At 34.8% G+C, this 23,708-nt stretch overlaps 1 protein-coding gene across 1 annotated transcript; it reads left to right on the forward strand.

The window, feature by feature from the left end:
- Positions 1–6,755: 6,755 nt before the first annotated feature.
- LOC135193316 (uncharacterized) lies at positions 6,756–23,215 on the forward strand. Its single transcript, XM_064215145.1, has 15 exons — positions 6,756–6,848; positions 6,921–7,007; positions 7,275–7,349; positions 7,996–8,073; positions 9,205–9,360; positions 9,869–9,991; positions 14,547–14,654; positions 16,778–16,936; positions 17,983–18,135; positions 18,544–18,606; positions 19,963–20,073; positions 20,882–20,971; positions 21,816–21,908; positions 22,036–22,128; positions 22,864–23,215. The coding sequence occupies exons 1-15, from the start codon at positions 6,839–6,841 to the stop codon at positions 23,160–23,162; spliced, it is 1,698 nt and encodes a 565-aa protein (XP_064071215.1). The 5' UTR covers positions 6,756–6,838; the 3' UTR covers positions 23,163–23,215.
- The last annotated feature ends 493 nt before the right edge of the window (positions 23,216–23,708 follow it).

Here is a 23,708-nt window from a genome sequence, read left to right on the forward strand (position 1 = left end):
GCTTTCCTCTCAAGTACTATTTGAAACTGTTTTTTTTTTTTTTTGGTTATTTATTTTATCGTACGATTTCCTCCATGGTCAACTGTTACCAAGTAATATGTCATAATATAGGTCATTAACAATAAACATATTATTCTACTTTTGTTTAAATATGTGAATTTTTACAATAAAAAAATTAAGTCTATTTATAAACTGTAGCTATTGGCCTTCTAAAAATAGAATTAATATATTTATAAGATTGGGTATGGCATCTATTACATAGACAAAGGTCTAGTAGAATTTGTGGGTCATTGCAGTGTTAAATTGGTCAGTTTTTATTTCAGGCGCTTCAGTGAGATCACCGTCGAGTGACAAATCTTATTTGAGGCACGCGAACGTTGGCCCGTCCATGTTCAGGTTCCACGAACAGCCCTGTAAGTGTCAACGGCTAAAAGCATTCGATTTGCGGATTACCCCCAAACATCGTTATAACTTGAATGTATTGCGAGGCTTAAATCCTTATTAGTGCTATAAATCTAGACATATATTCAGTAGTGTACACACGGAGACAGATGTAGATGAATTTTCATATCCCGACCGAATGGAATATAGAACCTATAAGATCAGAATGTCTGTGAATGAATGTTAATGAATGTATCGGCATATTAAGACTTGAATGTATGACGTCAGAATGTGGATGATTTAATATCAAACTGTAATAAAATATGAGTTATTTTTGTGAAGGCCATGCGAGCGAAATTCGTCTTTGAACGTATTATTTTAATAAAGTAGATTTGCATTTGCGTTGCATCAAAATATTATCGGTTACTTAAAATTACAATAAAAATACAAAAGATACAACCACACACCGATGCGGGTTCAATTCACCCCCCGGGGTGGATATGGTTCTGTATAGATACACAAAGATTTGTCTTCTTTTTTCGAATGTTAATTTACTGATGATATTGAGAGAAAATCCACTGTATCATCGCGACGATTTATTATTATTTTTTATTAGCAATGATAATACCTCGAATGTTGCCACTTGGATTATTAATAATTAACGTGTTGACAATTTTTTCATTACTACACCACACTGTCGAGAATTTGCATTCGCTTTTGATTTTGTATTCTCTTTTGTTACTTCAATATAATGTTCCGTACGCTCTATCTGCCTTTTGGTTTTTTATTATCTGAGGGTAATCCTATATTGTAAAATATAAGAATACTCGTGGCCTTGCTGTTGTTGCTGTTTATAAAAATTTCTTTAAATCTACTATACATTAAGTTAGTATCTATTTTTAGCTAACTTTCATAGGAACAATATTTTTTTTTATTTTTTTTTCAGTAAAGCTTATTGGAAATTCCCCAAACCAATCTAAGGCGACATCATATAAGTCCTTGCGAGGTTATTGCAATTCTTTTGATACCAAAGCGAATGAGTGCAGTTTCCCTTATGGAATACCAGACGATGAAATCAAAGGTTTTATTAAAATATTTTTTTATATAAGTATCTTATATTTCAGTTATTTTGCTCAATATATCTTAGCAGACATATTAATAAATTAAATTTGGAATTCGATTAATTATTATTATGTAATCTTTATAAGAGTATTTTTTTTTATATTGTCCGGGTAGACATTGACTCCACTCCACCCTGATGGTAAGTGGAAGTGTAATCCAAACGAATCTTAAAAATGGAATCTATGTCACAGAGGCAATTATTTATTATGCATATTTTAAAATATAATTATATTTCCGTATTTAAAAACAAGTTATATAATTCTAATCATTCAGTAGATCATAAATATACAGGTTTGTTTCGATAGACATTGTTACGTTATAAAATTCACAGCTCCTGGTGAGAAAAACCCAATTTTTCTTTTGTTAGATTCAACACCATTAAAACCTATGTGATGGCCTTCTTATTCACAGAAGGCTCCCAATAAAACGCTATTGCCAATTTATAAAAATAATAGTTATAATATAAATGTATTGCTATTAATAATAATTTAAGTTAATGAAATTACGTTTAAACGTTACAGATAGAATTAAAAACGTTGAAAGTAAAAATCTGAGTGCTATTATCGAACCAGGTTTAGTGAAGTCAGTCGATTATGAACCAAAGGATGCGTATACGCAGATGTTAATCGCTTGTAACAATGCAGGTGAATAAATTAAAAATATTAAAAAAAAAAAAAAACACATAAAAAACACAATTGATAGTATCGTATTATTATTAATAATAATATTATTAAGAATTTAAAAAAATAATAATAATTATAATTTGTTACATACTAACTGAGCAGTTTTATTTAGCCATAATTGTTCAGTAAGTTTGTAATAAATGAAATACTATTGAAAGTAAAACTACTGATGATGTCGACCTGATCGATTTCTATCACGGCGCCCAATCTGAAGGGAGACCAGTCAACTATACCGAACATAGTACACTAGAGTGCCTAAACGTAGATGCTCTCTCTTCACACACTCACAAAATGACCCGAAAGACTTCAGGCGCAGGACCAACGAGGCTACTCAAACTACGAAAGGCACTAAAACTTTATAAGAATTTAGGCTTTATTATATATTCAGTCTCTTCAGATCCAGTATAAAAATCGCATGAAAGGTTCAGTCATCACTGTCGAAATACATTATGCGCCTTTACCTGACAGAGCAAATTCTATCCATTCAAAAAATATAAATGTTGTTCTTGAATTTGTACTTTTTTACTTTGCAGAGACTAATATCAAGCTAACATCAAATATTGTTAGAGATTTTTTAAAGGTGGAGGCTTGTGATGACTTCGTGTGTTCTACTGTTGACAAAGGTATAACGTTTAGTAATATTATATTGTCAGCCGAAATCTTGGCGATTCTTTCGGATTTGAAGCTGCGACCTTCGGTTAACGTTCGGGTTTTCTATGAACTAAAAAATAATTAACAATTCTTAAATATACATTTAATATTTTAAATAATATTTATAAAGTTACTTATTAATGATATAATATGTTTATTGTAAAATGTGGCTTAAAGATCTTAGAAACCATTTATTGCGTAACAATTCTTCATTAATCGTTTTTTTTTTTTTTTGTAAATGACACGACTTGCCTACTAATTAGGTACTGCCAAATATATTTATAACAGTACCAACGGCGTCTAAAGATAACTTCATCACCGAATGAACAATGCGTGACCTCACAGATTACGCACAAAAACAAGCGTTATTTATTTATACATTTCGTTATAAGGAAAACTAATAAATGGTTCACTTACAGGAGTACAAACATTGATCTCTAGTAAATCACAGCGGTCCATTAAGACAATGACTTCCACGAATAATCTGCAAGGATTTCTACATAAAGGTGATAAAATATAAAAAAAAACTGATTACTTATCAATTTAAAAGAATATTTTTATAAATACTGAAATACTAATTGTAAAAATTTTAATATTCATATTTTAATGATTCAACGAACTTAGTGCTCTCAAACTTAACGCTTTCACAGTTTAAGGACCCAAGTGTGATTGGTTTTGAAAATCATTTGGTTTGTATTTCGTAGTTTATAAAAGTAACGAATTTTAATTTGTTGTACACTCAGCCTTATCTGTTACTTGTCATGTGACATATAAAGTAATAGACAGGATTACCAAAAACATAGCAGTATCTCACTTACCAATTTAATATTTTTTTTTTTTTGCTAACATGGGCGTAAAGCATATGGCGTTCTGCTCATTCTGATTTGAATTAACACATATTTAATAATATTCGTGATCCCATACTAATGTACCGGATAGATGATATTAAAAACATCCTATTACACGAAGTCAAAATCAAAGTCAAAATTTATATTCAATACAGAATTATACAATACATCACTATAGTTTCTTGGATTGTGAAAAACCTCAGACTTGAGAATAACCGTCGGAAGATACTCAGCAATAGTTTTGTATTAACAATATAATTTTTCATATTTCTATTTGAAACGGCATTTATCATATTCTAAGAAGTATTTTATATAATATTCTTTGACACACAAAGTTTTTTTCAAACGTTTTTTTTTTTTTTTTTATTAAAAATTTTGAACTTTTTCTAGGTTACGTTTTAAAAGCGTACATGAACCGACTAAATATTATTAACTCTGTATAGTCGGATAACATTCGTATATCCTATTTGACTATTTTGGTTATATAATTACTATTGGTATGATTTACATGTTTCTTTATTTGGAAAGCTTAACTGTTATTTCATATTATAAGACTCTGACTGATTTGACTACAGCTCTTAGCTAGAACGAAATTTCTGTGTTATATTCTTGTTTATGTACCTACTTATGGATGTTATTTATAGACATCATTTATTATCATATGGTATCTTTGATTCTAAGATGAAAAAATCTCAACTTGATGCTGGACGCATATGTATATTATTATAACACTAGATGGCTTCGCTCGTACAAAATTATTAAAACTAAACAAATACGGTTTAGCCTTCACTTTTCGACATAATATAACATAACAACAAATACTTTTTTATAAATCCATCGAGTCTACCGTACCCCTGCATGAAATTATTAAAATTAAAATCAAAATATACTTTATTCAAGTAGGCTTTTACAAACACTTTTGAATCTTCATTTAACAAACTATTTTAAGTAAAGCTACCACCGGTTCGGAATGTAGATTCTACCGAGAAGAACCGGCAAGAAACTCAGTAGTTTCTCTATTATTATTTGTAACACACTTTCTGAACGTACCCGTAAACGTCAAACATGGCCGCCCGTTGAACTTCATGTCATTGAATTTTATAGATATATCGAAATATCTCGATTATATGAATTTTGCGGATCATATATCCGCAAAATTTTTGGTTATTATTAACATTATTTTTGAACGATCTATAATTGTGGATAGTTTTTGATCTATCTAATCTATATTATTAATATAGATAATTATGTATATCTGCAGCGTCATAAGCTAGCACTGACGTACATATAGACACTGCATTTCTTTCTAAATATTGTTTTTATTAAATTGAATTTGATTCGTTGGGAAATCACTGTGTTTTTATCACTATAAAGTGATTGTCTTGTGGAACTACTAGTTGCACTATATATTAACTATTAGAACAGTATCCTACGCCACATACCAATTGCCCTACTCATACATAGCCAATCAAAGAGAATGATATATAAACGTAGACAATTTCCGACTTTTTACTGATTGTTATATCCCTAACAAAAACATTTAATAATATTCGTCAGTAATATAAGCACTCGGACGCCGTTTACATAAAGATCGATGTTGATGTTGTCAGAGATTCAGGCGTCACCAGTTCCGTCATTTAGAAAAGTATCCACGGTTTTCGTAGACAAAGAACCATTGCAAGATGCCAAATCGAGTGTCGTTACTGGTAAGATTTAAATAAATACATTAAAATTGTAAAAACACAGACATATGTACTTTAATAATAAAATCAATTATTTTATACACTTATAAATACTATACGTTGTCCTTTTATGTCCTGCAACGAATCACAACGGAAGGAATAATATCAAAGCCTTTGCCACGAATAAATACATACGAGCCAACTGTCATAGTAATCATTAGAACGATCTCGAAATAAATTACTCTCAAATATCATATCTACCATACGAGATATTTGTTTTTTGTTATTTGTAGAATTTTAATAACTTATATAATACTTATTAATACTACCTTTTAAACGCTTAGTTCGGAATATATTTGCACCATCCTTACAATATTTTATAACTTTCTATGTTAAAGGTTGGCGGAAGAGAAAGTGTTGATAAGTTGTCATCGATGCCTATAGATATTAGCAACTTCCAACGTTGTTAGTTAAGATATTGGGCCTTCTGCCTGTAGTCAGACTGGCACTTCAAACAGTAATATAAAAATACTCAGTACTGTATACTGTTTGGCGGGAGAATAACTTATCAGTTATGAGTATGTAATTTTTATTTCGTTTTAGATACAAGTGTACCTTATAGAAGATTGAATAATAACTTAATGACGGCCAAGGGAACAATTTTAACATGCACAGGTAATTTGTTCTATCTTTAATAATATCTGTCGGTCTATCACGGTCACACCGCTGAAGCGAATTTTATAAAATTTAATATGGAGAAACCTTAAGCCCCAAGGAAGGGCATACGTTACTTTTTTATACATAACACTTGACGCGATAAACTCCTAAAACGCGAGCGAAGCCGCTGGCGACAACTAGTATTTAATAAAATAATAACAATACATCGAAACAAAATAATAGTATCAATAACTTAATAGAAAGAAAAATTATGATTCTTCAAAGATTTCTCGATTTTTTAATTCTAAAACCAATAATATTCTACTGTTTTCTCGAGCTAACACTAATATTAAGTTTTTAAATTATTAAATATAAATATACTAACATTTATTTTTTTACTTATACAACTCTTATTAAAACGTTATCTTTGGAATCAAATGGTAATGTTAAAATAAAACACCTTTTCCAAAAACACCTGAACACGGTTTCTAAACCTACACCGTTCATTAAAAGACATAGAATCCAATTGAATTTTATATTATATTATATTCGTTTTAAATTTACACTGGCTCACTCTTCTTTTGGCAGACTTGTGCTTATTTATTTGATTTGTTTATTTATACTTTATTGCTGTCCAATAAAAAAAACCTTGCGCAATAAATACCCAATAAATTATGGAATATACCAAGTTGCATTAGGTGTGTTGCGCCTAACAATACATTTATTTTTTTCTTTTACAGGTACAAAGATCACATCAGTTTCATCCGTTCATATTCAAACAGCGTCATTTATATCCAGAAGCCCAAAAATTACAATGAGTGCCGGTAAGAAAATCAATTAGTGTTCTTTTTTTAAATACTCTTAAATTTTTTTTTATTAATTTTTGTTTTTTTCAGCTGTGTCAACTCATTTGAATACGGAAAACAGAGATTGTTCGACGGCGCCATCTTTGCATTTGAGTAATCTAGAAGATGTTTCGATGGGTATTTATTAAAACTTGTATTATCTGTGTAATATTATATACAGTCATTTTTTTGTTTCTCCTTTTAAATAATATAAAAAAAATTAAAACGTACGATAATTTTAAGTGTACTTGCAATAATATACAAACAGCTAATTGGTTTAAATTTATATGTCCTGCGTAGTTAAGTGGACCATCTTAAAATTGGCATTCGTGGACGAAGTCGACATGGAGGACATCAATATGTCGTAGCTTGCTTAATATTGTTTTTTTTTTTTTGAATTATCAGGCACGGATAATCCCGAAATTAACAGAAGTGAAAAGTCAACTTCATACGCCCAATTTACAGATTATATAAATGCCGGTAATTTTGTTTTTTTCTTTAATTTATTTATTTATGAAACCTTAGAATCGTGCCACCAGTGTCGCCAACAGATGGAATATTATTACTTTTTAATTTGCTAAATATCACAATTAAAATATATATATATATATATTTGGTCGTTCATTTCGTTTTGTTCATAACCTATGCCTATATGAACTACCAAATGGGGCATCTGATGGTAAGGTGGCACTACCAAGATAGACATTGGTGTAGTGAAAAATATTAACCACTCCTTCCAAACCGCCAACAACTTTGAGCGCTAAGATACTAGGACCCTTGTGCCCGTAGTTACACTGGCTCACTCAGAATTTAAACTAGAACACAATAATAGGTACTAAGTATTGCCGTGTGGCGGAATATCTGATGAGTGGGTGGTATTTACCCAGACGGGTTTGCTCAAAGCAAACTATATTTTATATCCAAGATTGTTCAGAAAAAATTAGCTGGTATTTGAGATGATCCACTGGATTTAAAGCAAGGGGACTTTAACCGATGTTCCTCGCGATTGATTAATGGGATACTTGCATTGGTCACCATGTATTGCTATAGAATAAGTTCCCTTCCCATTAAGAGTAGAGAAAAAATTAACCTAGCAGTAGGAATTTACGCGTTGCTGTAATTTCAGGTTTATCTACATCGAACTTAGTGAAACAAATCTCATTCAACGATGGACCTCATTACACGCAAGACAGTTTTGGAGCAGGTACCTACGTCATTAATTTATTTTATGTATATATTTTAATTTGTTTGGTAATTTTTTTTACCAAATGAGATTTTGAACTAATGTTAAAAATAAAAAGAATTATAATAATTATTTAGTGGATGTTAATTTTGTCCATTTAAGGTAAAATATTTTTGCCTTTTTTTATATTATATAAAAAAATATAAAAACCAATATTTTTATTACTAAAATTTATTAATATTGAGATAAATGCTTACTAGTGCTAATATTAAAAAAGAAAACGGCCGTCTAAATAAAACTATAAATATAAATATACTGTTCATAAAAAAGCAACATTTAAATCGATTTATAATATACCCAGACGACATGTAAGGAAACTCTTAAATATACACTTTCATTCCATAACTATAGATGGAAGCTTTTTCAGATTAAAATGTGCACGAAATAAAACACTTTGTAATTATTTTTTTTTATAAACGAACATACATTTTTTTTTCAATTAACTAACAGACTTATCTCTGTCTGAAATAAATTAAATCGCTCGGATTTATTTTTACTTGTATCTTAACTCGTATCAACTATCTAACGTAGAGAGGATACATTTGTCTTGTCCGGGTAAATTATTTTATTTTCTCTTACTTACGTAGCCAAGTACTAAGACAATATGCTTTATGGTTGAATTTATTTACTATATAAATATGGTTGTATCTTCTGTCGAATTTTGTCAATTGGTCTCAATTTGAGGATTTTTTTTACTTTTTTTTTAATGTTTATTCAATTAAAGAATAAATGTATTTATGAAATAATCTTCTTTTAACGGAAAATTAAAAAACATTTGCATAAATAATTACAAATCTACATATATATTGTTGTATTAAATGTGTACCCGAAGGTAGATATGAAACCAGCATTCATCAGATATTATAATATGCCACACGTTGGTATTAGCTCCAAACCTGGTAAGGTTAAGAAGAGAAGACACGTTTACCCAGTGATAGGCTATGAGCTCATAGTGCCAAAATGCCAAAGTTCATATAAATATTCTCCATTAGACCAGTTGCAGGTGTGGAAAAACATTTTGTACGCCTTCACCTATTTCGTGAAAAAAATAAACTCAATAAAATGTATTCCTATTTTTATCTATATTTATAGGAGTCTGTCCAGAATGTTCTTCGATATGTATCAATACGGATGTAGAAACAAAACAAATGTCAATAGAAACGGGAAGTTCCCTTGAATTCAAACATGGAATAAGCAAAATCGACGGTTATTCTCAATATAGTACGAGGAGCTCGAATAGAAGCAACCGTTAGTAATATATCTTTTTAATTTGAATTGAAGTAAAACTTCTTTCGGCGTGAGAGTTAAATGTAAAATTTCAAGATCGTATTTGACCATATTGGAAGTGAAATCTTAGTTCATTAGTTGCAAAGATTTAAAAGATCTTTGATTAGTTGTATAAAGATTGCTGGTCTTCTCAGTACATTCTAAACGCTTGAAAAACGTTCATAAGTGCTTGTTAAAAATGTATATGAATAAAGTACATTTTTATTTACATAAGACTTGCTCTATCGAGCTATATATAAATAGATATCTTTATGATATAACGTGCATTTGACTTCGACTCGACTCGACTCCGAATAATTACTATTCTGAGTCAATTAGAATTAAACATGTGGTTAGCTCAATTTAAACCGAGTATTATATTCGTCTATATTAATACAAATCGGACATGTGTGTGTTTGTATGTCTAGGTATGTGTTTTCGATAATAAACCCGTATATATATAATTTAATATAAGATATATTTTTTTTAGAATTATTAAATAGTTCAGGACATTCGGCTCACATCGGTCATAGTCGGCTATTGTCGGTGCGAAATCTTGGCGAATCACTCTACGTGCCACCACAGCAGACAGTGTGCTCGTCGCTTGACAAAAGTAGGTTATTTTAGAGCTACCTACCATTTTGTTTCACTAAATTTAACGCCTTCGTTGGCCTAGTGTATGGCGCTATTAAAGGGCCTCAGTAATTGCTCGAAATTAGGAAGTTAACAGTGTTACATTCCAATATCAAGGAGGAAGTACGACCAGACTTTGAGCTTGATACCTTTCCAACAGTGTAAGATTATACTCCGTAGATTAAAATAGGAATTGTTAATATTTCTTACGGTACCAATTTCTATGGGCGGTGGCGACCAATTAGCACTAGGTGGTCTATTAGCTCAACCGCTTGCCTATATTATAAAAAAATAAGTGTGCGCCTCGGTACGCCTGGCAGAAATGATAACCTAAACTGTCCGAAATACGGCTAGCGCTGTGGGTTTTAGTGGGGGAGGAGGAGCCTATCTACCGCTATCATGCATAAGAGAATGGGAAGTCAGACAGACTGGCGCTGTAACGCGTTACGTAACGAAGCGGCTACTACGGGAGGGTACTCCCATAAGAAGTTATCACTTCAAAAATTTAATAATAAATAACTGTCAGATAGTTTGAGTCCAAGGGAAGAAGAAAGGCTACTTTTTTAATTCACCCCTTGAAGGGGTAAAATGAGGGGTGATGGTTAGTGTGCTGTAGATAAAGTATATACTAACGGTCTTTATAATTTTAGGGTAATATAATTTATACGATTTAAGAATCACATTATGCTGTAACAACAATATTAAGACGAATACAAATAATGTTATTTTTTTTATTATACAATTAATTCAATCGAAATCAACAATAATGTGTGAATACATACGTGCTCTCGAAAATACAGCAGCGCTTTTACAACTGTGACGGTCGCGGACCGCATACAAAAGGGAAATATGCAAACAGTTGTGGCACTCGCATAGGAATGATATATTTTGTTTTATCGTAACCTCTGTTGATATTTGAGGCGAAATTTTGAAAAGAGAACAGTTAGATAAATAATAAACTCACTTATTTTCTGAATAATGAGACGAGATCTACGAATGTGTGTCTGTGTTTGTGTAAGATTTAAATAACAAAATTACTTATATTTGTCTTGAAACTTCATGTTCAATTGCTAACAAAATAAAATAAAACGAAAACTTTCTTGTTTTTATGTTGTATTTGTTCAATCGTGTGTAATACATAAATAGATAGATAAAACTGTTATCTTTATGTAAAACGATACACTTTTAAACCGTCGCGTATTGACATGGATTTCAGATTACAGAAGAACCAGATGTTGTCGTTATTTTTCACGTCTTTCTGTTCAACGTTTTTATCAATATAATTCTGTTATAGTCGACCGTTAGCAACTTATAATATTATCATTATATATACATATATATTTGTTGTATCTGTAGTTGGGCAGGCAAATGGGCTATCTGACCTTCGGGCGACGTGCTGCCGGGCGCGGAGGGCCTACGTCCGCTGTCGAAGGCGCAACGGCCTCGACACGGACCTGGAGGGACAGATGCTGGACGCTTATCGCCAGTTGAAAAAAGATCTGCAGCTGGCGATAAGTAAGGCCAAGGAGAAGGCCAGGGAGGAGCTTCTGGCGGGTCTCAATCGAGACCCGTGGGGGCGCCCGTACCGCGGCGTACGCGGGAAGTTCCGCACTCAAGGCGCCCCCGTCACTGAGACGCTGACGCCGGAACTCCTCCTGCGCCTGGTCGGGGAACTCTTTCCCCATCCAGGCGAGCATGTCCCTCCGCAGATGGCCCCCCGCTCCGTGATCGAAGACGCAGTGGCTCCACCACTGATCACGGAGCGGGAGATGGAGATGGCCCTCGGCCGCTTGAGGGCCAAGAACACGGCGCCGGGTCCGGACGGGGTTCCAGGGCGTGTTCTGTGCGACGCCCTGGAATTCCTGGGTGCAAGGCTTCGGGAGCTGTTCGACGAGTGTCTGTGCAGCGGGCAGTTTCCGAAGCCTTGGAAAGAGGGAAAATTGGTCCTGTTGCCGAAGGAAGGTCGGCCGATGGATTCCCCTTCGGCATACGGGCCAATAGTGCTGCTGAACGAGACGGGCAAACTCTTCGAGAAGGTCCTCGCAGCCCGTCTCGTTCAGCACCTCGAGGAGGTCGGTCCGGGTCTCTCAGAGGCTCAGTACGGGTTCAGGGCGGACCGGTCGACGGTCGACGCCCTGGACGCCCTGAAGACTCGGACGACGGAAGCGGTGGCCCGGAGGCAAGTCCTCCTGGCGGTGTCGCTCGACGTGGCGAACGCCTTCAACAGTCTCCCTTTCGAGACGATACGGGAGGCACTCCGATACCATGGGGTGCCGACCTATCTCAGGAGGCTGCTGGAGGCGTACCTCCAGGACAGGGAGGTCCTCTGGGTGGGGGTCGATGGGAGGCTGGTCCGGCGTCGGGTAGGCTGCGGCGTTCCACAGGGGTCGGTTCTCGGCCCAATTCTGTGGAACGTCGGTTTCGACTGGCTCTTGCGAGCTCCCGTCCTTCCCGGGATGGGGGTGTTGTGCTACGCTGACGACACCCTCGTCACGGCGACTGGGCGGGACTTTCGGGAGGCGGCTCGCCTCGCCGAAGTCGGAACTGCTCTCACCGTGGACCGTATGGGAATGCTGGGCTTGAGGGTCTCCATATCCAAAACGGAGGCCCTCCTCTTCCACGGTCCACGGAAAGGACCCCCACGAGGGGCGAGTATCACCGTCCAGGGGACGGTGATCAAGGTGCAGGCCCAGATGAAGTATCTGGGCCTCATCCTGGACGGTCGATGGAGCTTCGGGCAGCATTTTGTCCATCTCGGCCCGAGGCTCATCAACGCCGCCGCCGCTCTCGGCCGCCTCCTCCCGAATGTGGGGGGGCCGGGATCGCTATGTCGGCGTCTCTACTCCGGCGTAGTGAGGTCGATGGCGCTGTACGGTGCCCCGATCTGGGTCGACGCCCTCACCGCTGACAACCGGGCCCTGCTGCGAAAGCCGCAGAGGGTCATAGCGGTGAGAGGCGTCAGAGGGTACCGTACGGTGTCGTGGGCTGCGGCGACACTTCTCGCGGGCGATCCGCCCTGGGAGCTCCAGGCGGAGGTGCTCGCGGAAGTGTACCGGTTCCGGGTCGAGGCGAGGAACCGCGGCGACCGTCCAGGGTCGGCGGAGGTCGGGCGGATCAGGGCTCTAGCCCAGCGAGCCCTGATCGCCCGATGGCAGGAGGACCTGGGGTCACCCACGGCGGGCCTGGCGACAGTGGAGGCGATCCGCCCCCATTTGAGTCGCTGGGTCGAGAGGAAGAAGGGCACACTCACCTTCAGGATGACACAGGTACTTACCGGGCACGGATGCTTCGGTAAGTACCTGCACGGGATAGCGCGGCGGGAGGTGTCACCCTCCTGCCACGAGTGTGGTGCGCCAGTCGACACGGCGCTCCACACCCTGAGTGAGTGTGCTGCGTGGGGGCCCCAGAGGCACACCCTTGCGGCGACTGTGGGCGGAGACTTAGAGAAATGCTCTCTTTAGAGAAATGCTCGGTAGCGAGACGTGCTGGTCGGAGATGCGCTCCTTCTGCGAAAACGTGATGTCGCAGAAGGAAGCCGCGGAGCGGGAGCGGGAAGAGGATGCCGCTGCAGACCCGCTCCGCCGAAGACGACCGGGGAGGAGGAAAAAGCGCTACGCGCACCTTCTCCCCCCGCCTCAATAGGCGTCGCAGGGACTAGGGGGGGTCTCAGTACCCCGAGAACCCCCCTCTAGGTGTTGGAGGCCCGCATAGGCGGGCCGACCGTCAGGGCGTCACGGTAGCATGCGCAAGCGATCCCGTGGCGCCCACCGAAAGACGGAGAGGGTACCGCTGGTTTTTTAGTGGGTAAACCCGGCGTACCTGGGCGCGCTCGGCGTCCAGGGCTCCGGGGAGTCCCACACACCCCCCCACCTTCCATCACGTGGGGGAAGCGCGTAAAGCGTTTTTCCAGCGAGAAAAAAAAAAAAAAAAAAAGGCAAATGGGCTATCTGATCGTTTGTTACCATTGTCCATAGATATCGGGACCGTATGAAATTTTATTTATTTCCTATGTAGCCATAGCACCACCTATCTATGAAACTGAGTTGTGGCAGTGGTTACACTGCAATACTAAGTATTTCTCCTTGGCGGTAGAATGTGCCGGTGGTACCACCACCAAGTTATATTGTTTTATAATTCGAAACAAAAAAAAAATATTTTTTTAATTAGTTATTTTTATAAAGGTATGTCTTGTATAAATGTAAATAGTATATTAATAAATAATTTATTTATTATTATAAACACACAATGCTAGTAATAGAAACTGTCCGTCTGTCACGCTTTCACGATTGAACTACTGAACCGGATATGATGAATTTTGTTACGAAGCAAGCTTGAACTCCAAGACCGCAGAACATTTATAAACTGCGTTGTTTTAAATAATCTAATTAGTTTTCCCCATTACATATTATAAGACATTTCAAATATTGTTAGTAAACAAAATATATTATAAATTGCTAATGTTAAGAATGTGTATATAATAAATAACATATGTATATTCAAATATAGAGGAATGTTACTTGTTTATACAATTTCAGAAGTGAAAATCACCCAACAGCGGAGTGTGTTGGCTTCACAGACGACTTCAATAGACGCAAGTAGCATACAACAACCATCAAACAATATTCAAGCAAACCCAGATACGGGTAACATTATAGTACTTACTTTACAACTTTTTAACCAATAGCAAAAACCACAACAACTCGATTTTTAAGTCATTTTCTGTCTCGTACAACCGCTCTGTGATAAAAAGAGTCTACACATTCCTTATGGGCCAACAATGCACCAACAACCCCCCGGTATTACAAATTTCTATGGGTGGTGGTAGCCGTTTGCCACCGTTTGCCACCATTAAAAAAAACTTCTTAACCGATGGTATCGCTAATCACACACAAAAATTAAAAACACTATTTTTTACACAGCAATTATATATCTGGAGAAACCGTTTTGTACAAAGAGTTGGAGTACGAATCGTCTTTATCATGGTCTTTAATGGACTACTGTTTCGTGGTACTAGCGCACTGGCGTACACATTTGCGCTTGAATACTTTGATATTCACTGCACAAGTTTGCTAGTCTCTGTGTTTATTAGCTGTGACAAAATTCCTTCAACTGCGGCCCAATAATGTTGATACCGATTTCTTAGAACAAATAGTTTAAATTTTATTTTGACTGGACCGGGAGAAAATTTGTCTCTGCTGTTATTATGTTTTGTTAGCTGATGACCTTACTCAGATTGATTCAGATAAATTATAAAATTCAATATATATCATTTAAATTACAAGTAAATTATTTGGTATAAATATGTAAAATAAAAAGATTATAATAACAATGAGTTTATTCATATTGAACAAAGACTTTGACTAACAGCATTTCGGTACTGCTATATATATATATATACTAGCTGTTACCCGCGGCTTTGTCCGCGTAGAATATGAATATATTTACAAATTAACTTAAAATGTTACGTTAATGTAATACCTCTTTGTATACCACTTTGGTGTGTATTTCAGCCCTTAGGGTAGAATATCCAGAAACGCTTAAATGCGAATCAACTCATTTTTAATCGGTAGCCCAAAAATAAAATTTTATGCTTCTAACTTAAAAATGACGAATATCCAGACTAATCTATATAAAAAAATGTCCTACCCCTATTAAACCCTTTAGAGGTAGAATATCTAAAAACACTGAAATACGTATATAATCAATTTTAATCAGTATCCCTAAAATAAAGTTTCATATTTTTAGCTTAAAAAATGACGACTTCCATAAAAACTTTCAACCCTTATTTCACTCCCTTAGTGGTAGAATATCAAAAAACACTTAAATACGTATTTACTCATCTTTAATCAGTATCCCAAAAATAAAGTTTCATGTTTGTTACTTAAAAAAATCCATACGAACGTTCAACCCCTATTTCACCCCTTTAAGGGTAGAATATCCAAAATTCCCTCCTGAGTGGGTGTCATGATATGTTATTTTATAAGTGTACAGCCAAAAATATAAGTTTTATGCTTCTAGTTCTAAAAATTCTAAACATGACAATACTTTCAACAACTTACAACCTTTCATCCCCCTTTTCAACCCTTTACAGCACTTTTTTCCAAATAAAAAGTAGCCTATGTCCTTTCTCAGGCTCTAGACTATTTGTGTACCAAATTTCCTTTAAATCGGCCCAGTAGTTTTGGCGTGAAAGCGAGACAGACAGACAGACAGAGTTACAATCGCATTTATAATATTAATAATAATATAGTATGGAATTATTTTAATAAATAGTATGGAGTTATTTTAATAAATACGCTTTACACGTTTTTTTACACAAAAGTTTTAAAATTATTGAAGTTATCACAAAACTGTACAGTACGTACGTGTACATGCGTATTGAAATAACGATTAAAACGGCATTAAAATCTTAAAAATTAGAAAAACCACATTTGCAGGCGCAACAACGATATTTTACAACAGCGTTTGATTTTGAATACCTTGTATATTTTATCGTTAGTTATTAAACTAAAAGTAAAAGAAAATAAATATTCAACTAACATTATTGTAAAAAGATTAACATTTTTATTGAGTAAATTAAAGGTTTGCGAAAAATAAGATGAACAAATACGACATTAAAATTATTTTATTAAATAGAGAAGTTTTAATGTAACAATAGGATGGCGTAAAAATGCCGTTTAATAAAAACCATATTTAAATATCTTTAGAGAAATTAATTTTCTTTGACATTTTATATTTTTTTGATTTATCGTTATCTCAAAAATAGGGAATATCGCCGATCACTCAAAACCTTCTTGCAACGACCCTAAGAGCATGATCGAAAGCAATTCGAACAGAATCACGCCGAACTCGGAGCCGAACGCTGTGACGAGTAATTTAAACGCAGCTAAATGGATTAAGGGATATGTTAATGATTCAAAAAAGGGTATGTAAAATTCTAATTTTAGTAGTGGTAGCGCCACGCTGCAGACTGGCAAGCCGGGAAGTACCACTCTCTCACTAAAAATCAACTAGTGGTAGCTAAGCTTGTAACGGTAGGTCAACTGGTATGTGAGAGTGTCGGAGCCCTTATCCCCTGCCCCTGTACACAACCAGTAGTCACTTCACGAGTTTTCACCGTGCCGTATGATAAACACCCTACCACTAGATGAGCAGATGGTCACTCAGATATTCCTTAGTCCTCTTATGACCCCATAGAAGAGAGAGTGGTAGTGAATTCTTTCTCCGTCACTACACGGAAAATTTTATTTTTGTTTTTCGTTTGTTTCAGATATCCAATCTGTTATTAATTTGAGTGAATCGACTGTAACTGAATCTTTAGAACGTGCGTCTTACGCTATAAGCAATTGTAATGATAAAAAATCACTTGATGAGATGAAAAATTTATCGAATATCGTCATAAATCAAAAGCGCGCTATTAATTGTGGTAATGATATTTCATCCTAATTACGATAGATTATTAATTTATTCACGACTCATTTGTATATTTTTCTATTAATTTAAGAACATCGCATTGTTTTATTACACTGCAAGAAAAATGTTTCGGCAGACTTACGATAGCTCGCTGACGTCAAGCCTTTGTAAATGACTTTGCCGGTGGTCTGGCTCAGACACGCTGATGTTCTGGTTGTCATTGATTGGTTCTTTTCGAATTTGTTACTCTAGTTGGTTAACTAGCTTTGAATTTCTATTTTAGTTTTAATATAATTTAATATAATAAATTATATTTGTCTATATTATATACAATATATTTTGTAAGCGAAATAAAAACTCCTTTGTAAACAACAAATAATGTTTTTCCAATTATTGTCATCTGTCATATCAGTTTATTAAATACATCCATATTTCTGCCGTCATAAATCAACAATAATTATTATTTATGTTGTAAAACACAGAACACATATGTAATTACTTTAAATATAGTAATATGAAAACTGAAATATAATAATTGTTTTCGATTTACTTTTGCAGATACTACATCTGCAAAACCTCTTGAAGTGGTCTCAACGATAAGCGTCACCGAAATCCGTCCCACGAAAGAAAATACGCAATCGAACGAAAAACCAATAGCTTCAAATAAACCGAGTGATTCTAGAAAATTCGTTGTGGATCAAATAATTTCAGGTAAATAATTAACTAAATATGACTACTTGATATATTAAGTTTTATAAATAAATATGTTGAGAAAAATAAAATATATATAGTATATTCACTTATAAAAGCGCGTCTACCAGCGTTAAACTATACATAAAACTTAAACTCCCATTTGTATTTTTTTGCTGTCTGTACTTGATGTATGTAATAACCTCAGGCACACGAAGACGTCGTGTACGCACGAGCGAGCATTTAACGTGGAAGCGCGCGTCTTCGTGAGTAAAAAGATCTGTACAGCGCGATCAATTAGACCTCTAGAGTCTAATTAAATATTAGTATCTAGTAATATAGTAAAATTGCAAGATAATTAATTAGGTAACATTTCTGACGTTTTAATTCTGTGATGTGTTTTTTTTTTCATAATGTATTTCTTTTCAGGTCAGGTATTTCCGAGTGATGTAACGGAATCAGTACAAGTACGTCCAGACGTTCAAGACGCTGGTACATTATTTTTTTTTTTAAATAATATATATGTAATTAACGTTAACCATTTGGTATTGGCAAGAATTCAAAATTATAGTATCATTACAATGATAATCATATTATTGTCCTTCTTTACTGTATTGTATTTCAAAATTAGTGCACAAATAATTGCCGCTTAAATTTTTGCTAAAAATATTTTCCTGTACCCAAATATTATCTGAGAGTGTTTGCTTTTTAGCCATTAATGTACTGAAATAATTATCTTATGTAAACCTTTCTTCTATACTTCTTATTCTTAGTTTTTTCTCGTGTTATGGTATATATAAATATTATAACCCGTATTCACAAATAATACTTTAGGTAGTGTAAGCAACGCTATGTTAAATAAGCCATTGCTCATAGCGTTCGTTCTATACAAGCATTTTCAATCGCAAGCAATACCGGGAGTATTCATCCTTCGCCGTGCGAAAGTACTGCGCCGAATACCGATCTGCGATTGGTCCATTTGCGTTACTAAGTTCCCTTAAACAAACACCGAATGTTTGGCAAATGCATTAAATATTATCCCTGTATGTTTCTATTATTGCAAATATTGTATAATTATTGTAATTGTTCTGAATCGATTGTGAAACGTCGTCGATATAATTATAGAGTGCCTCTCTAATGTATGTGCAATCCATTTTGTAATGGCAAAAAATAATCTTCTAATTTTAAATTTTACTTGCTGGTACATTCTCGACTGAGCGGGTACCACCCACTCATCAGATATTCTACCTACATCATAGTTTGGTGGCGCATTGGCGATGTAAAGAATGCCTAATATTTCTTACAGGCACAAAGTTGATGGTTTAAACGGCATCGCATTAACTGTCACTTTGACGTTTCACTGACAGTTACGTGGCCTAAACGTCTCTTTAATTTTACGCAAACATCCCATCGCTCAATTATTGTTAATGAATCGAAATTGCGGATCCTATACATTCGGGCGTACTGTTAGCCCTGGTGGTGTATTGTTTGTGAATACGGGCCTTAGTTTTAAACGCGTTACGTTTATAATTACGTAATAAATTCATTTGTAACTTTCTCTAGCGCCACCATCGAAACCTTCGACCAATCGCAGTTCGAAAATCGGTATTATATTAAAGTTGGATCCAAAGTACGATCGCAATTGTGTGATAACAATTAACATTGATTCTAAGTCTAGAAAGAAATAGGTGAATATTTATTACGTCTTCTCTTAAAGCAGATTATTTATAAATTTTTCTCTTGATATGCCCATAATTATTATTAATTCTATTATTTTTATATTATTTATTTAGAAATACATTTTTGAAAGTATGGTTTAATTTTTAAATATATATATATATTTTTTAGCAACGGGCAGTATTGCTATAAAAATATGTCATTCTAATTTTGCTGGAAGCTCTCATATCCTACCAAAGTTATTGTCTTATTGTGATGGAAATATAAATACAGATAATGAAGGTAAGTTTACACAAGCGTGCAAACTTTTTATGTAGTATAAAGTAAGCGTAGGGAAATTCAAAAACTAAATCTAGTTCTCCTAGTGTCTTTGTGGATATTGATATAATTCAGTATCAAACATTTATAACTTATTGTTTTCTTTGTTTAATAAAACCGTTGACAAACTTTGCACATTTCAACAAAACGCAGACACATGAATTTTATTTTAGATATTTACTAAACGGCTTCGAAAACTTTGTCTAAATTTTTCATTGCAAAAATTCTTTGCGTGAACCAAATTAAACTGAACTATTCGAACTGTCGCAGCTATCCGTGACATAAACAAACTTTGTGGTTGATTTATTTTAGTTGATATTTCGTTAACGTTTTTATACAACTTACGTACCTATTTGTGTATGTGTGTGTAAGTTTACAATGTTAATGTTTGTGTTTATATTTCATCTCCTGCTCGGCGGTGAAGGAACTCGTCGTGAGGAAACCTACATATGTTGGATGAAAATGTGCCACATGTCTATTCACCAACCGTTTATGGAGCAGCGTCTTCAAGACTTTTCCTTCGGAGGAGAACGGACTTTTTACCAGCTGAGGAACAATTACGGGTTGTTACTGTATTTTACTTTTATACGTAGGTATTAATAATTTGATTTTGGAACGTATTCTTAAAACAGTGCCAATATTATGACTTGGACTTTATTATCCAGATTAATAATTAATATTATGGGTAGACTATTTATTGCTTTTCGTAAACTTTTAAAATATATCATACTACATAAATAATTTGGTTAATTAATATAAAAAAATATTTTAGTGACCGAACTCTTAAAAAAAATGACGTCACGAATGACTTCCTGTATGCTCAGCGCCAATGCGGAATGTTGTCCAGGATGCAATCGTCCAGGTAAATATTCGATAATTAATGTAGAAATGACGTCACCCCGGGCAATAAAAAAATAATCTTTCTCTAAATACATAAAAAAAGTATAATACTGAGCTGAAACAATAATGAACATTCCGTAATAAACAAATGTTAAACAATCACATTTTATAAATTATAATTAACTCCGACCGGCCATTTTATCAACTTAGAGTTGAAGAATGTTCAGGAATTTTTAGAAGCTATGTAAACATTGAGCTCCCGACCAATTTTGAAAAATCAATAACTAATTCGTTTACTCATTGATCTGCCTAGACTTTGAGCTCAAATACTAAAGTCTAGAATTATAGTGAAATCAAAAATTAATTGCGTTTAACTTCCAAGAAATTCTTAGAAGAATGGAGTTAAGGAGTCTACTGTTCTGGACAAAAGCCTCGCGTCTTGCTCCTAATTTCTCACTAGTCGAATCGATCCATTATAATGTTTAGCACTTTTGGCTGGCCTTAAAGATTGACCATAAATAAAAAATAAATATTGGACAACATCACATACATTACTCTGATTCCAATGTATGTAGCTAAAGCACTTGTGTTATGGAAAATCAGAAGTAACGACGGTACCACAAACACCCAGACCCAAGACAACATAGAAAACTAATGAACTTTTTCTACATCGATTCGGCCGGGAATCGAACCCGGTACCTCGGAGTGGCGTGCCCATGAAAACCGGTGTACACACTACTCGACCGCGGACGTCACCTAAAACCATTTTTTCCAAAAACTTCTACAAGTAGACGTGACAATATAATAGGAGTATTTCATATTTAAAACTTTTTAATATAACAAAAAATATATATATTTTTCTGTAGTCACAACAGATATATCCATCCAAGCTGTCGTAGAATACCTTAGTTGTCCAAAATGTACATCAAGAATAGCTGATACGCTCCTGAATGATAAGGGTACGATATATGTTTATTTAACATTTTTTGTGTTTAACTTAAATCATTCCACATAAAACCTTTTTATTTCTCTTAAATTTTTATTTAGACGTAGACAAATTTTAATCACACAATGCTTATTTCCTAGATACAATCGATGATCCAAAATGGCGCGTAACAACAGATAGCCGTTATTTCAGCAACTTGTTAGCAATGAAGATAGTCCTATTTAAAGATTATTGTTAGTGAAACGTATTATATTCAGTAATAAATACTTTTGTTAAAAATATAACAATAAGTAAACAGTAGTTAAATTTCATTGTCTTTAATCATTTGACAGTACTCATAAAGGTTATGGTTGAGTAGAGTTTACGCCGGTACACTGGGGTACTAATGGGGTAATTAATAGTTAACAAGATAATAACTTAAAAGTTATCATAATACGAAAGGTACATAGATCATCATACATTAGTGATCTGTATTACCCTGAGTTAATATTAGATGCTCCGTAAATGTAAGCTTGCAAAGAATATCTACAACAAAAGAATATCAGGTGGCATGTCACTTTCCTGCCTTCGTGTTGTCGTAATAATATTATAGCATGAATCAGATTAATTTTATCTATTGTTATACTTAAGTTATTTTTTATAAACAAAAGACAAAGGTCCAATATTTACTAGTGTTTTTTTTTTACATAATATTAATCATATCACCATATTATTATGTTAATTAGGCATTTAACCATTTTCATCAATTTATTTTGCCTGTGTCGGCTTAAGTGCATTAGTTCTCACATTTTTACATGCAAGTTGAAAATTACTACGATTGCAACTAGTTTAATTCCTGGAATATTATCTTCAAAATATTTTTTAAATTAATATACAATTTTTACTGTTAGTATTGTATATTCCATAATCTCTCTATTAATTGTTTTCTAACGAAATCACCCTTAAAAACCAATAATTAATTATTTTAGTTCAAAGATGCCTAGCGCCACCTGTTAATGTAGCCGTGTACCACAGACCGACGACGCCTAATATTTACATTGAAGCATGCACAATGAAACCCAGTGGAAGACAAGACGAATACTGCCAAACAAAAATCTCAAGCATATACACTAAAAAAAGAAATAGGCGATCTTGTTATATTTCACCAGCGTATAGTTTGATCGATATAAGAGAAAACCAAGAGAAAGAGGAGCTGAAAGCGGTTTATAATATTCTCACAGCTATTGAAGGAAGAGTTCGCAGATTAAAAAATCATTTGCATACTTAGTCTGCCGATAAGCAGATAGATGGCGCGAAAAATAAAAATGGTGGGAAATTAACATGTTGACATAAAATTAATTGTATAATTTGTATTCAATGTTTTATTTGTTTGTGTTAAATTGTTAGTAAAACATATTTGAAAAGTATAACAGTTTATTAAATTATATTAAGTTATTTTAAAATTTTAGTTTTATTCTATCAAATAAAAAGACTTACCGGTATGATATTATATTATCTAGGCAGGTACTCTGAATTGTTAATGGGAATTTTGTGAATTTCAATGCAAGGCGTTCGTAACTACTCTCTACTAGTTACAGATCTAAGGAGCGTTAGAAAAAAAAGTAAAAACTTCTATCTCTATTATATTTAGTCTATTTTTCGAAAATCTTTTAGGTCTTATAAAAAGTTACAAACGAAAGTTGTTGTTTATGATGTTAGTAACAATATGGTTCTGCGACTGAGCCCCATCTTAAGCACAACAGGCACCCAGATGAAAACAATGTTCTTGCCATCTCCCACGAAGGTTTTTATGATACCTTCATACTCATAGAAA

This window comes from Vanessa tameamea, chromosome 6 (genome assembly GCF_037043105.1).
Source record: "Vanessa tameamea isolate UH-Manoa-2023 chromosome 6, ilVanTame1 primary haplotype, whole genome shotgun sequence".
NCBI classification, from domain to species: domain Eukaryota; kingdom Metazoa; phylum Arthropoda; class Insecta; order Lepidoptera; family Nymphalidae; genus Vanessa; species Vanessa tameamea.